This window comes from Cervus canadensis, chromosome 23 (genome assembly GCF_019320065.1).
Source record: "Cervus canadensis isolate Bull #8, Minnesota chromosome 23, ASM1932006v1, whole genome shotgun sequence".
NCBI lineage: Eukaryota > Metazoa > Chordata > Mammalia > Artiodactyla > Cervidae > Cervus > Cervus canadensis.
Genome location: NC_057408.1, coordinates 12,030,087 through 12,045,931, shown reverse-complemented (window position 1 = coordinate 12,045,931; position 15,845 = coordinate 12,030,087). Strand labels below are relative to the sequence as shown.

General features: G+C 56.0%; 1 protein-coding gene across 1 annotated transcript in view; it reads right to left on the bottom strand.

Moving 5' to 3' along the window:
• ONECUT2 (one cut homeobox 2) overlaps positions 1 to 14,785 on the bottom strand; it is a 55,462-nt gene extending 40,677 nt beyond the window's left edge. Inside the window, exon 1 of the mRNA XM_043444337.1 lies at positions 13,223 to 14,785. Coding sequence (XP_043300272.1) covers positions 13,223 to 14,477 — 1,255 coding nt within the window. The 5' untranslated portion in view covers positions 14,478 to 14,785. The remainder of the gene's footprint in view (positions 1 to 13,222) is intronic.
• Positions 14,786 to 15,845: the final 1,060 nt, after the last annotated feature.

Here is a 15,845-nt window from a genome sequence, read left to right as displayed (position 1 = left end):
ATATTGTAGACCTCAGAAGCACTTTGAATCAGAGGAAGTGGTTTTTTTTTTCTTTTTTTGTCTTTTCAAAAAATATTTGATTGATGATTGGTTTACGATATTGGTTTCATCTCTGTCGTGCATCGACATGAATTAATCCCAGCTGTACGTATGTCCCCTCCCCCCGACCCTCCCTCCCGCCCATCCCCACCCCTCTAGGTTACTCCAGAGGCCCGGTGTGAGCTCTCCGAGCCACAGAGCAAGTTTCCCTCGGCCGGCTGTTCACACACGCAGGCGCACACGCATCCACGCCGCTCTCACCATGTCTCACCCTCCCCTTCTCCCCGCTCCATGCCCGTAAGCCTCTTCTCTATGTCTGTGTCTCCACGGCTGCCCTGCGAATACACCCAGCAGTACCATCCTCCTAGATTCCATATACATGTGCCAATATACGCTATTTGTTTTTCTCTTTCTGACTTACTTCAGTCTGTGTAATAGGCTCTAGGTTCATCCACCTCATTACAATTGACTCAAATTCGTTCCTTTTAAATGGCAGAGACATTACTTTGCCAACAAAGGTCCGTCTAGTCAAGGCTGTGGTTTTCCCAGTGGTCATGTATGGATGTGAGAGTTGGACTGTGAAGAAAACTGAGCACAGAAGAATTGATGCTTTTGAACTGTGGTGTTGGAGAAGACTCTTGAGTGTCCCTTGGACTGCAAGGAGATCCAACCAATCCATCCTAAAGGAGATCAGTCCTGGGTATTCATTGGAAGGACTGATGTTGAAGCTGAAACTCCAATACTTTGGCCACCTCATATGAAGAGTTGATTCATTGGAAAAGATCCTGACGCTGGGAGGGATTGAGGGTAGGAGGAGAAGGGGACGACAGAGGATGAGATGGTTGGATGGCATCATCGACTCGATGGACATGAGTTTGAGTAAACTCCGGGAGTTGGTGATGGACACGAAGGCCTGGCGTGCTGTGGTTCATGGGGTTGCAAAGAGTCGGACATGACTGAGCGACTGAACTGAACTGAACTGACTGAGGACTTGGCTTTCAAAAAGAAGAATGCCTCTTCCTTTTCAGAAGAATGGAAATAAAAAAGGGATCAGAAGGGTTAAACGTCAAGAGTGGACTAAAGAATTCACTTTCATGCCTTGAACATGAACTGATGATAAACTCTGATGTATGTTAGGAGGCATCTGAATCCAAGATTTTTTTTAAAATCCTTTAGATTTTTGGATCTATCACTCTGTTTCAGAAAAGCAAAAAGTTCTTTTACTTTTTTTTAAAAAAGTATTTGGAATCAAAGAAGACTACAGGAGAGGTCCTGTTTACATTGCAGTCTTGTCAACATAGAATATCTTTTAAAAACCACATTGAGTTCACTAGAAAGGAAATGCATTTAGTATAAGCCCTGGTGGAGTGGACAGACTTATTTTAATAAGAAGCAGTCATGCATATAAAGCAGACTAAAAAACTGACTTTCCTTACTGTCAAATCCATGTTTTACTGGGAAAGGTTTTGATAGTGTAACCCAACAACTACTAGGAAACATGTCTGCAAATTTGAAGACCATATGACCTGAAGAAACTGCTTTAATCAGTGTTTATCAAATAGACTTAAAACCAGCTCTTATATCTAATTCAAACGTGTTCCTGCTCCTTTACAGAGCGAAATTTCAGACACAGAAAATGACTTTTTTCCAACACTGAGAGTGAACGCTCTACCAGGCTTGTTTTGCTTGGGGTGGATTTTCTTCCTTTCATCCAAGTCACTTGGAATTTAAAGATGAATTGTCACAGGGAAGAAAATCTCATTTATCATACCCTTGACTTTCTTTTAAAGGCGATACGCTTGTCTGTTCCTATGCTCCACCTCCCTGAGAACCACTTTAGCAATAAATTAGGCTTGAACTAAAGTTCTCTGATATGGAGCAGAAGTTCTGCATTTTCATTAGCTTTGGGAAGTCAAGGGCCATTTTACTAGAAATCTAAAGTGATAGGGTCATGCCTAATCACAGACCAAAAGGACCCACCAGTCTCCTTTCTCTGGACTGCTGCTGCTGCTAAGTCACTTCAGTCATGTCTGACTCTGTGCAACCCCATAGATGGCAGCCCACCAGGCTCCACCATCACTGGGATTCTCCAGGCAAGAACACTGGAGTGGGTTGCCATTTCCTTCTCCAATGCATGAACGTGAAAAGTGAAAGTAAAGTCATTCAGTCATGTCCGACTCTTTGCGACCCCATGGACTGCAGCCCATCAGGCTCCTCCCTCCATGGGATTTTCCAGACAAGAGTACTGGAGTGGGTTGCCATTGCCTTCTCCGTTTCTCTGGACTAAAAGATGCAAATAAAGTGGAGCAATGGACTGAAAACGGCCAGAGGCAGGGGTCAGTGCCTAACGTCAGCTCTCACCGTGGCCAGGGTCATGCGGAAGAGACACCACCCTGGGCCCACGGAAGCGGTGGAGAGGTCCCTCTTAAAGACTGTCCCATCGAGGAATAATCTCAAGAACTCCAACCTGCCTCACTGGAGGCAGCCTGGCAACATGACTCCTGACATGATGTGAGAATCTTGGTTAAAATAATGAAAAACTGTGTTTGCAAAAATCATGTGGTGGGGGGAATCTGTTTTTGTGCATTTGTGTATGGGGCAACCAGAAGATAAGCCTTGAAAGGAAACTCTAAATCTGAAATACCATGTTGAGAATAGCAGTCAGTGCCTGCAGAAGCCAGTTCAATCCCCCGCCCCCCCCCCCCCCCCGCCCCAACACACACACAGAGGTAACGCTCTTCCTCTCGGAAAGAAAGGCGTCCTTCAGCATCTTTGGTCCTTACACCATCACCTCTCTCCCTTTATTAACGCCGACCTCACACAGAGAGCCGAAGCCGCGGGCGAGAGGACAATCGGAGGCCCTGTTCAGTCTCGGGCTCCCAGATCAGAGAGCTGGAGCTGCTGATCAGGGAGGGCGCCGCCCGAACTTAACCCGGCAGAGGACCTGGGCCCTTTCTCTGGGCTGAGATGTAAGTTTGCTCTGCTCAGCGCGGGTGAGCGCCGGCTCTTGGGGCGCTCCGTGGCGCTGTTCGTGGTGCTGAAGTCTGCACCAGGGGCGTGCAGGCGGCAACCCACCCACTGGCGCTCCGCTGTCGGGGGCAGCGGTCGGGACCAAGGGGAAGCGAGCCTGGAAACAGCCGCTGCAGACACAGCCTCAGCCGGCACCCCAGTCTGGCTCCAGGTGTAGCTCGGTGGCTCACTTCTTTGCAACTGCAAAACGGCTGGTTCACTTCTTCTCTTCCCCGGGGACTTCCCAGAGCCCACCTCTGGGTCAGAGCCCACCCTCTGACCTGGCATGTCTTTCCTGACGTCCTCTCTGCACACACTGATTCTCTCTCATCCACCTCTCCCTGGTACAATATTTTGCCTTTGCAGAACACCTTATAGTTGGCACAGTCCTCACTGGCACCATCAACTGAGCCGTTTCTCTTATACACATAACATTCCTCTTCTCTCCCACAGATTTTTTTTTGCTTCCTCTGCCCCTGTTCTCCTCCCAAGCACTTTCCAACTAAGCAGGAGACTATTACTTCAATGTGCAGGGCGGGGTGGGTGAATCATCTTACCCATCACAGCAAAACTGCCGATTTCTCCTTAGCAACTTATTAGAACAGGCAGAGGTTAGAGTTCCAAGGGACCAAGAAAAAGCCCCCTAAGAAATTCCTAGGGAAATATGGGTAGTGGTCAGGAGGGTGGGGAATGGAGACACAGATACTAGGAACAAAGTGAAGGAAAGAGCTTGGCCCTTAGGGGCGCAAGGCTTACTGCAGTTAGGAGACGCCCGGCAGGTGGCGCTCTGGCTCAAGGTGCTCTTGGTAGAAGCCTGACTGTGCTCCTGGCTCCATCTCAAACCTTTCTGCTAAACAACCCCCTCCCCCGCCCAGGTTTGGAGCTCGGTCTTCTTGATCCAAGCACTTATTCAGACTACATTCCTGCTAAAAAGCACCGTTTGCACAATTCTATTTACTGTAACACAGAATGAGGAAGGGAACATAAATAAGAGACAAGGTCAGCCGGGAGTATTTTTTTCCCTTCCGTGTGTGACTGATGGGTCTCAGATCAAAACTGTGTAATCATCAGTAACATGATTCAGCAATTGGGAAATGCAAACAAGTTGTGCAAGTGCTTGCTCTGGTGAGGGCCCTGGAGGGGCCCACAGGGCTGGACCGAGCTCTGAGAGGGCCATGGCAGCAGAACACCTCCTCCCTCCCACCAGGGCAGAGCTGGCTGTGCCTACAGCCTGACTGGCGTGACCTTTGGCTTTTGCGACACACACTCGGCTGGGCTGGGGTTAATGGCACTTTGCAGGGAGCTCCAATTGAGTAAACAAAAAATGCCTTGCCCTGTTCTAATGGAGCGCATTATTCTGAGGCCGGAGCCTTCATCCAGGCCGCTGCAGCTGCTCGCAGGTCAGTGCTACCAATAAAGCAATTAGCCAATGAGAAAACTCTTCTTCCCTGAGGGGGACTCGGGGGGCTTTGTTGCCGTTGCTCTGCTTTTGCTTTGGGTTTTTAAACAAGCAGTCCAAGTGGATCTGAGCCTCTTACATCAGACTCCAGGATGAAGACAGTGAAACTGTGTGTTTGCTGAGTGTGATATTTTAAGGAACTGGTCCCTTGTTCAACACAGGCTGGAGAGCTCACAGCTTCCTGTTCAATTAACCTGAACCATAGCTGAACTCTGCCCTTTGAACTCACTCAGCAGATAAATACATTAGCTCACCTAAGGAATCATTAATATTTTTCAATCACATAAAACAAACATGAATGCCTGAACTCAACCCAAGAGAGAGCCAATTATGTATACCGCATAGAACATGTTGGAAAAAAAAATCGCAAATGGATGTTATTTACAGAACAAAAAGGGTCAAGGAAGAAATAAAACAGATCATGCCCACAGTTCTGGAAACAAAGGGGACTTTCATTTTCGTCTCTGTAAACATGAGGGGTGGCAAGCAATACTTATTCCTGTTCCATCTACACTGCTCTAGAAGAAAAAGTGGTTCCTTACTCCTGGTCTGGTTTCCACCCTCTTCCATCAGAAGACACAACTCCAAGCCCTTCTCTTCGAAAGTGACTTCAGTGCTCATGCACACAGAGTCCGAAACATTGCATATCTGGGGACAAATTTTATTCCCAATCCGCTACAAATGAACCAAAAGAATTTCTGTGGAAGTTTTACTGCCTTTAAGGGAACCAGTTTTAATGAAGCAAGCTAGCTGCTTTATTGAAATAATTTCACAGTAGAAAGTGATGTTCCCGTGATGTTAGTCTAGCACCTAAACAGAGTTTGTTTTGGGGGGAGAGAGGAGGGGAGGGAACGGAAGGGAAAGGGAGAGGAAACGTGTTAAATGCATCTGTTTTGTTCTTATCCCTGCGTGTCATCTCAGAAGAATGAGTAAAACATCCCCAACCGAGTCATTATGCATTTCAGTTTGATTCAGTTTCACTTACCACAATTCTGCCTCATGACTCCTCCCCTCACACCCCCTTTTCATTTCTGTTTGGTTTGGAGTGTGGGCTTAATGCCCAGCTAGCCTAGATGAGAACACTTAAAGGAATATCACAAGCGCGAAGGGTAAATCTATTGAACGAGGGTCTTTAACTATGTGGTTTCCTTAAAGGGAAAGGTTGGATCAATAGGATCAATATGAAAGGTTTCCCTGGCCCTGCATAAAAGGGTAAGGGCTTCTCTTTTCACTGGTTTAACTTTACTCTCTGACAAATGCAAATCAATGGATCTGTGTTTACAACAGATTCCCTAACAGACCCAACTTGGGTACAGCCCAGAGCCTCGCTCTGGGGGGTGGGGCGGCCAGGCTTGTTCTGGGGGATGCTCCAGGCCCTGGGGGTGGGGTGGGCTTGCTGCCCATTGGGATCCTGCGGCTACTGCCTGTGGTCTCTCCAAAGAAAACAGACAGAAATGGAGCAAGGGAGAACCCGATTCTTCCAAAGATGCCTCAATGCAAACACAAAGCCTAAATTCCTAGGAGTCGGTCAACCTACTAACTGTACCAACACAGATCTGGCAGGCTGACTACACAGAAGAAGCTGGAGTGGGACACTTACAATTGGAGCAGCCCATATATTTCAGTTTCTAGAATGTTCCTTCCATCCTTTCTCAGGTGGTAACTGGCTCTCTTAGCTATTTCGAGGCAAACCACCGAAAAACTGTGGGTTCTTTCCCCCCTCAATTTTACCTTTCCCTTTAAAAATGTGATGCTTTCCAGAAATGACATGACTTCAAGTCAATGCTGGTTACATAGAAATTATTTTTCTTCCTGCAGGAGAAAGTATATGTATATTTGATTACGCGAGCCAAAGTCCAATGCTGATTAAATTACGCTGGAGGTGTGCTCCCAACCCAAACAAAGTCTGCTTTCTACAGAAGAGTAATGGATCTTCAGACGGCGAGAGGGGCACCGAGGGGGAACGCAGCGCCTCCTCTCCCTCTGGGACAGTTTACGTGGGACGGTTTTCCTGACAAATGTCCACAGCCCCGAGGAATCTTCCCCCCACCGAGACTAGCCCTGTCTGCACAGCCCACGCCTGGCCCTTCCGCACCCTGCTATGCATGAGATGGGCTCAGTCACCCAATCAGGGCCCCTGCCCCTCCTCCCCTGCCCCACAAAAACCTGAGTCCATTCCTCAGAGCCTTAGCCTGGAGACCCGGGATCGTAGAGCTTTCCCCAAAGGCACGGCTGTGCATTAGGGGGACGGATGGGGTGCTGGGGTACAGCTCACATGTACAGGCTCTGTGCCTGACAGCATGAATATCCTTCTTGGGCCCCCTCATAACGCCTCCCCCCACCAGGAAAAGCAATTTTCCCAGGTCAGGGAAAACAAGGGCCCCTGAGCAGGCCGGGGCTGAGGACAGCCCAGGGTCTGTAGACGAAGGTTCAGGCCCTGGGGTCCTCATCATTCACCCTTCTCCCCAGGGCCCTTTATCCAGACGGTGCTCGCATTTTATTCCCTCCTCGGTTCCCTTCCTCTGGCAGGAACCCAGAAACGGAATCCCTGCTTCTCCTCTGAGGTTTTCATTCCTCCAGGGACGCCCGACACAACGCCACTTCTCCTCCAGACAGTTTCTGCCGACACCAGCCGCCGCAACAGTGTGAACCGGGCAACCCGCTTGCCCTGATCTTTCCTTCGAAGAACTGGTTCTAAGGCCCAGAAAACTACGGCTCCCCCTAAAGTGAGGTTGTGCAGTGAAGGCAGCGGCGGAGGCGGCCTCGTTTGCCCCTCTGGTTCCTACCTGGAGCTCCAGGAGGTAAACCCTGCCCTGGCACCTCTGGGCAGTCCGGTGCCCCTAGAGAGAAGGGGGCCCACTCTCCTCCTGGGGACACGGGGCACCTGGGGGCCCAATGTCCCCTCTGCCTCACCGCCAGCATTCCCCAGGAATCCAGCCCTGTTTGAGGACTCTAGGAGGGGCTTGAAGATTCTAGGATAGGGGTGCGGGAGACTCGAGGAGTCCACCCTTTGAAAGCCTGCTCACCTCTTTCGGAACCTGAGGACCCTTCCCCTGGGGCTTGTGGGGAGGGGCCACACCAGGTGGAAACCACACACGATTTTTGGTTTCTGTATCTGATCATCTGAGCTGACTCAAGTTCATTTTCAGAAGAGGGGGTAGGGCTAGGCATCAAGGAACCGTTTGAAAGCCCCCTTCTTTAAGGAAACCCATTGGTGGGAAGATTAGCCCGTCTCTGGGGAGAACAGAAAGAAATAACTGCTGCCCCTTGGCCGCCCCTCGAGGCAGAAAAACGCCAGATTTGTTTTTGTCCTATCTCCTTTCCTTCCTCCTTCTTCTCATCTCCTTCTTGGAGAAGGAAGGAAAACACTCCTTTCTTCCAGGTTGAAACCTTCTCTTGAAGGAAAAGCTTTCGTTTTTCTCAAATTGGAGAACTTATAATAATAATAAAAACCTGAACGATTTAGTTCTGGTCTCACCCGCACCACTGCCCCAACTTTCTCTTTCTTTCCTTCATTCACCTTGGTGTTCCTTCTGCAAGAGCCAGCCACTGAGCGAGATCGGAAAGGTTGGCAGGGTGGAAGTCTCCCTGCCGGGGGAAGGAAGAGCTTTGAAGTTCTTTCCTTTTCCCCATCAAGGCAGATGTCTCAGAGAAAACTTTCCTACCAGGGGGCCAGGCCTCAGTCCCGGGTCTCAGAAGGGAAAATCGCTCCAGTCCCCAGGAGGCTGGCAGTCCCCCGGGCTGTTTTTTTTCATCATCCTGCCCCAGGCGGGGTAAGAAACAAGATTCTCCCCTCGTTGACCCAATTAGCCCAGAGCAGAGCAGACCATAGAGGGTGATGCCTAGGCCACTGTCACTGGGGCCTCGTTTAATTGTCCAACTAACGCATCGGTGTAGAAAGTCTGCAAGTGGGACCATTTAATGCGAATGTTCTTTCTTAAGGAGGACAAATCTAGATGGGTATGGATCCGCGGATCAGGAAGCTGCGAGGTTCCTAGGCAGCTTTAGAGACCTCGTTTCTAACGTTCAGCTCGGAGTATCCCGCGTAACGAGGGGTGACCAGATTTCCCGGATGGTTTCGGATTGTTTCGGCTGAGGAGAGAAGTTGCCCTGGGTCCTACTGGAACCGATGCGGGCGGCACGGGCGAAGGCGAAGGCCCCCCAAGCGAGGGAGGACTCGCTTCCCGCGCGGCGCCTTCGGGGACACCCGCCACCCGCCACTCGGGGAGCGCGTGCGAGGAGCGCGCGCGGGGAGCACGGAGACAGGGCCAGAGGTTGGCAGCCCGGCGACAGAGAAGACGGGGGTTGGAAGGGTGGGCTGGGGCGGCCGCCAGACCCGAGCGCCGGCCTGGAGCTGGGGAGGCGGCGCGGCGGGAGCGCCGGGGAGCCGGGCCGCTGGCGTGCGCTCTGCTGGGAAGAGGTCGCCCGTCGGGTTTACTGGAAACGCGCCGGATCGGATTCCGGATCAATGAAATCTGGGTCCACACGTTTACGTTCTCGTTGCCAGCATTAATGCTCTTTTAATCTTCTAAACATTATCAGCATCGATCTCCCTCCATATACACATTTGTTTGAGGAAAGTGACATACCCACACGGCGCAAAGCCTGGAAGGAAAATAAAGGCGCCGCCTCTGGCGTCCAGGGCGCGCGGCCTCCTGGGCTACTTCTCCCGCGCACGGGTTCACTGCCCTCCGCCGCTCTGGCCCGCTCCCGCCCACCCCAAAGTGAATTAGGAAGGTATTCTCGAGGCCACCGAGGACTTGACCAAGAAAGGATGGTGGCGAGCTTTCCAATTATTCACCCAACCAGCTGGCACGACTGAACACGGGTGCGCCGTACCGACAAGGGCCGCTGACCCGGCGGCAAAGACACTGGGACCGACTGGGCGCCGGCGAGGGAGGGGGAAGGTCTCTGTGAACGGGGTCCCAGTCCCCACCCTGAGGCTCACCCCAGGCTCAGCGAGGCCTCCGGACGTCCCCTCGGCCCCAAAGGAGCCGCAGGCGCGCCGAGAGCCCCTGGAAGGCGCCGCGGCCCACTGGCCCGGCCACGCTCCGCCGCGGGTGTCAGGGGGCCCAGGTGACATCCCGGTGGGTTGGTTAAGGGTTTGCCGCCGCCGCTGGAACAGAGTTGGCTCCTGATCGGCCGCTGGGAGCTGCTGCCCGGAGCACGTCAGGCGCCTGTCCGCCGTGGGGACAGGAGACAGGCTCCCCCGCCGGCCGCCCGGGGAGTCCGGCTCACAGGAGGCCGAAACCTTGGCCGCGAGGGTCGAGGGTCGTCGGGGGCTCTGCTCTGTCTTCCAGCTGTCGGAGGAAACCAACTCTCGCCATGGGGAGCGCTCTTTCCCTCCACGAGGTGCCCCTCCACTGTCTCGCCTCTCCGTCTTTCCTGTTTCGTGTCTGTGCTTGGTTCAGAGGCCTCTTGGGCTCAAAGCCAGAGAGAGTTTGTGCTGGAAGCCGCTGGGGAGTTGCCGCCCCCCCCCCCCTTAGGCCTCTCCTCGGGTTAATAAAAACTGCCCTGCAGGAGTCAACCCTGCACGCAGCGGAGGAGGCCCAACCCGGTGTGGTCGCAAACAGTTTCCACTGTGGCCATTCTTTATGAACGGAGTCGTGCACTTGGAACCCCTTTCTCTGAAATCGAACCTGAGTTTCCCCGACATCTTCTCCCTTCCCCTTTAAAATACTACCTGGGGCTGTGGGTCCAGCACCCCTGCAGTGGGAAAGGAGCAGAGCAAGGCCCCCTTCTGCTGTGATAGGGTGCACTCCACCTCCTGGAGAGGCGGGCAGTGCTGGCCCGAAGCAGACGTCTTAATTCTTAATTCAGGGTTCCCTCAAACCCCTGCCTGCTTAGGCCTCTGGCAAGACCCAAAATGAGAACCAGAAAGAGAAATTAAGAAGAGATAGAGAAGTTGAGAAGATAGAGAAATCAAGACGAGACAGAGAGAGACTTGGTCTTGGTGAGATGGGGGCCGGTTGCTCTCTGCCAGGTTCCCACATCAGGGTCTTGCTGAAAAGACCCCACCGGGTTTGCTGAAAGCCCCAGGAGCCCTCCACACTGTGAGTCCGCTGTGAGAGTGGGATCAATACTCCTGGAGGAGAAGGCCTTGGTGTTTCTTCTCCATTTGCTCCCTTTCGCTAGCGCTCCTGAGCACATAATACCTACTTACCAGGCCCAGCTTCTGCGTCAGTGTCTGAAGAGACTGATCTACTGACCCCAAGCTGAAAAGACTCCTGTGTAATAATAACCACTCGACACACTTGTAGTTGCTGATAAAATGGCCAGATAAAAAGGCTAAAGCTCTTGTCCCTTTTCAACTCGGGGTAATAAAACAGACATGCATTTGAATGCTTGAGCAAAGTGGGGTCCCTGGCAGGAGATTTCCACTCGCCCAAGGAAGCTCTTGGCCTCCTGCTCTGAAAAGCCCTGGTGCCCCATGAGGCCAGCCCCCCAGGACTGGCCTGGGGACTCTTCGGCGATGGGTGGTGGGACTGCGGTCCCCCACGGATGCCATACTCTCCCTAATCCTCCGATACTTTTGCAAAAAGGCTTGAGACCCGCTGACAAGCAAAGCATTTCTTTCCAGCTCCCTTTCAGACAGATGTGGGCAGAAGGCTGGCTTTTTAAAAAAAAGCTCTGTCCTCTGCCGGACAGGCATGAGGGGGCGGCAGTGCTCTGAGATGAGCCGGGTAAGAAGCCCTGTCGCCCTGTCTTCCTTACCCTGGCCTCCCTTCCCCGAGACCGACTGTCAAGTTTCTTCTGCTGCCTGTGCCCAGGAAGCCCGTCCTCGCTAGAACTCTCGGAGAGGGACTAAGGGCATGTTCGGGGGGCCTAAGACAAAGAGGGGGGACCACACCGTTTGGAATTGTCAGTAGGCTTCCAGTCCATTTTTCACTGATACTATTTCCTGCTTAATCTTTTCAAGGGACCAAGAGCAATCAGAGAAAACGGTAGGAGAGGATGAAGAGTAAGCTAGGAGAAAGAGAAAGTAGGTTTCGAGATCCATGCAGAACTATTTGGAGTTCACCGACTTGGGGAAGCTCTGGGGGTGGCGGACCTAGTTTTCAGGACCTTTTCGGACCGAAACTGCGGGCGGTTTCGGACTAGAGACTGGAATCCTCCAACAGGCAAAGGCAGACGGCGGCTGTCAGAGTGGAAACGCCCCCTCCCCACCGCCTGTCACATCCCCCAACCCTGTCCAGCGTCGGCAGAGTGCACCCCAGGAGCCAGGCTCAATGGTGCGAGGAAAGCCCCAGGGAGCCTGAGAGGAAGCTTGAGCTCTACCTCCGGAAGCCCGTTGTGCGCGGCTCGGAACTTCGGGCTCCCCGCTCCCTTATGTAAATGACCGCCACCTCGAATTGTCCCCCAGACAATCTGACGGTCGGGAGAGGTGGCTCAGTCCAAAAGAAGCCGCCCAATTCCGGCCTGCAGTCGGGGGCCGTGCGTCCTCCGCGGCGGGGCACTTGGACACTTCGCCCCTCCCGGCCCGTGGCAGGGTCCCCGGGGACGCAGCGCAACCGCCACGCACACCGCGCCGGGGCACAAAAGCGCGCACCCGAGTACCAGCCGCAGCCCGGGCTGCGCCTTTCTCTCGGCTCCCGCCGCCCACACGGGAGGTTTCTGCGCTCCTAGAACAATAGAGGGCTGTACCTCGCGGCTCGGCCGCTAGAGGAGGCACAAAGAGCCCAAGCCGACTCCAGAACAATGTAACCGGCGCGTCAACCCGTCCCCTCCCGCCGGTCGCCGGCCCTCCCCGTCGCCGAGCCCGGCGCACCACCCGCGTCCGCTTAATGCAAAGGCGGAGCCGGGAGCCCAGCGCCCAGGAGGCGTTAACTAACCTGCATCTTAATTTCTCAGCACCCTCTTTCCGCGAGCTCCCAGCCTCGTCCCCGGGGTCCAGCCACACCTCGGCACATCGCGGCCAACGCTGGGAGCCGGGCAAAGGGCGGCCGGCCAGTAAGGCAGGACGCTCCCCGCTCTGAGTTTCCCCTCTCCTGTCCTCCCAGAGGGGTGAATGTGGCAGTCCCAACCTCACTGTGGGCAGGGACACGGGCGCTGGCCCCAGCCCGCTCTTTCCATCACAAAGTCCCCGCGCCAATGTCAAGGCCGGAGACTGGCTCCGGAAGCGCGGTTGTATCCCGGCCCCCCCACCCCGGTGCTCCGCGTGGGCAAGGCTGTGCTTCCTGTCAGTGACCGAATAAGTTTGCCCAACATGGTGGGGAGAAAGACCGCAGAAAGATCTCTTCCCCCTCTAAAGCCCACTACCTCTCGCCACCAACTGCCTCTATCTGGGGAGACCAGGCAGCTGGGAGAAGTGAAATGTATTGTCTGAACAAGAGTTCAAGCGCACAGGGTTCTAAATAGAGGCAACCCCGCCGTCCCCGGGAGTCTGGGAACGAGAGGGCTCCTAGTGGACACCGCACACCCTCCTGGTGCTTCCCACAACTGGGGGAGGTCCGAAAGAGAGCGCAGAGTGCTTGGCACGGTGAGCAGAGTGCGACCAAAACCGGGATGGGATCGCTCAAGAAGCTCGAGACAAGGAGGTGAGAAGGGAGAGAAAGAGCAAGGGAGAACACAGAAACGAGGGGAGAAAGAGGAAACGGAGAAGGAATGGAGTGGAGAACAAGTGGCAAGCCTGGAGGGACAGGGGCAGGGGACCCGGAGGGGAGGCTCGGTGCCCGCACCCGGGCAGCCCGCCTCCAGACGGCCCTCTGAGCTTACCTGCCAGGCGTAAGGCGGACATACGCTGGAACTCGGGCTCCTGCAACCACTTCCACATCCTGCGGAAGGTCTCCCTGCCAGATTTGAGTTTACTCCACGGTTTGGGGTTCCGGAGCAGGTCGGAGAGTGTCCCCTGAGACCGGCACAACACCCTCTGCGCGAAGATCGCCTGTGGGATGCTGTAGCGCTTCAGCTCGGCGGTGATGCGCTGGGCCACCTCTTTGGTGTTGATCTCCTCCAGCTGGCCGGAGGTGGCCACCTGCGATCCCGAAGACGACGAGGGTGGCCTCTCGCGGCTGGGCGCCAGCACCGGCCCGTGGGACTGAGCGTGGCCCGGGTGGTGCAGGCCGTTGAGGTGCGACATCATGGCCGCGGGCGGGGTGCCCAGGCCGCGGGACAGGTGCTGGTCGCCGCGGGTCAGCATGGCAGTGTGGTGCGCGTCGAAGTTGGGGCTGAGCATCTTGTCGGGGCCCGGGGGCCCGTAGTTGGGCAGGCTCTGCTGCGCGTTGTGGAGACCGCCCAGCCCGTTGCCCAGCGGGGTGGCGGCCAGCGGGGACAGGCTCTGGCCCATGCCCGGCATCTCCTTGTAGGGGCTGTAGAGGCTGTTCATGGCCGGGAGCCCGCGCTCGTCGCGCAAGAGCGCGAAGCTGCCGCTGACGTTGCCCGAGAGGCGCTGCTGGTGGTGATGGTGATGGTGCGGGTGCGGGTGCGGGTGCGGGTGCGGGTGGTGGAACTTGTCCGAGACGGTGGAGATGGGCGGCAGCGGCTGCAGCGGCGTCAGCGTGGTGTAGGTGTTGCTCATGCCCATGCCGGGCGGGGACGAGTCGCAGGACATGCTCATGGCGTGGTGGAGCGGGATGGACAGCTCGGGCCGGTAGTCGCCGCCGTCCAGGATCGAGGCCATGCTAGTGACCATGGCCGAGCGCGATGCCGCCGCCGCCGCCGCAGCCGCGGCCGCCGTGCCCAGCTCCTGGTGCGCCGTTGGCGGCGGCGGCGGGGGCGGCGGCGGAGGGCCCCGCAGCGAGCCGGCGGCGCCGCGGCCCGCGTGGTGGGGGCTAGGGCTGGCCAGCAGCTCCGGCTCATGGCCCGGGCCCCCGCCGCCGCCCCCGCCGCCCCCGCCGCCGCCGCCCCCGCCACTGCCGCCGCCGGCCGGCCCGTGCAAAGTGCCCAGACTTTCCATTGTCAGCTCCGGGTTCATGGCGCAGCCTTCTAGGTCTTTGGTGAGGCATCGATAGGCGGTGTAGGCAGCCTTCATTCAGTCCATCGGGGCCCGGGGGCGGCGGCGGCGGCGGCAGCGGCGGGGGCGGCCGGCGGGCTGGCGAGGCGCGCGTGGCGGAGCTCGGCTGCGGGCGGCGACGGAGGGCACGGGAGAGCGTGTGTGTGTGTATGTGTGTGTGTGCGCAGGGGGAGCGCGCGTGCGGGTGTGCGCCCCGGGTTGTGGGCGGGCGCGACCGGGGCGGGGGCGGGCGGGGCGCGCGTGCGGGAGGCGGGCGGGCGCGGGAGGGTCACCGGGCCCCGCCGCGCGGGCCGGCGCGCTGCCTCGCCATGTCCGAGCCCGCTCCGGCGCCGCCGTCCTCCGTCTGCGCGAGCGGGAGCTGTCCAGAAGGGCTCTGCCGCTCGTCCGGGCGGCCAACCTAACCCGCCCGGGCTCGGGGCGGGGCAGCGCCCGACGGGCGTCGCGGGTAGCCACTCGGCGGCCGCAGCTTCCCCCGGGGGGGCGGGCCTCCTGCGCGCCGCGACCAATGGCTGTGGAGGGGGCGGGGCCGCGTGGTTCAGGTTTGGCTGACGGCTCTATGCCTCTCTTTTTTCCCCCTCCCTGGCCGCTGGAATCAAACGTCAAGGGGAGGGACGGAGGGGAGGGGAGCGTGGTGCGGAGAGAGAGGCGAGTGTGCGGGCGAGGGGGAGAAATCACGCTGGAGATGCCGCTCTGTGTCTCTTCCGAGCTGCCACGACCGGACTAAAGGGCTTTGCTTCACCCCAAAGCTTTTCTCGAGGCTAGTAAGCCAACTGCGTACGGCTGTTAAACGCAAACTCACGTCTCCTAACAAGCCACTACCCGAGGGTCACTAGCTGGGAGCCAGTAATGCAGCTTTTTAAAAAACGCAGTCGCTAATGTATTGTAATGCACGGTAAATCCCCGAGACTGGGGCGTGCATAGTCTACGGGGCGAAGGGAACAACCAGCGCCCTCGCCGCCCCCGAGCGGGCCTCTGTGATGCATGCAAAGTTAACACGATCACATCATTTAATTACCCAACAAGCCCATAAATCTCTTAGTTATGAGCCTTCAGAAGGGCCCTGCTAGATTGCAAAACAAAACTGGAACACCAGAAGCTGCGGTTTCAAGGTGACCATATGCTGGCTGCGGGAGCGAGTTGGAAAGGAGTGGGTGGGGAGGTGGGGTGGAGAGGCTGGGGGTGGGGGCCGTGTACAGTGGGCTTGTTTGCCGATGCCTGTAGCAAGCAAACTTCGGGGTACTGGGAGTGTGTAAACCGTCCGCAAGGTTACCGATCTTTACACACACACACACACACACACGTCCCTCAAATCCTAGGAGAGGGACGCCCGGGGTTAAGGCTGTGGGTAGATGACCTGGAGCCCAGATCTGCATATCCAAGCCTTGG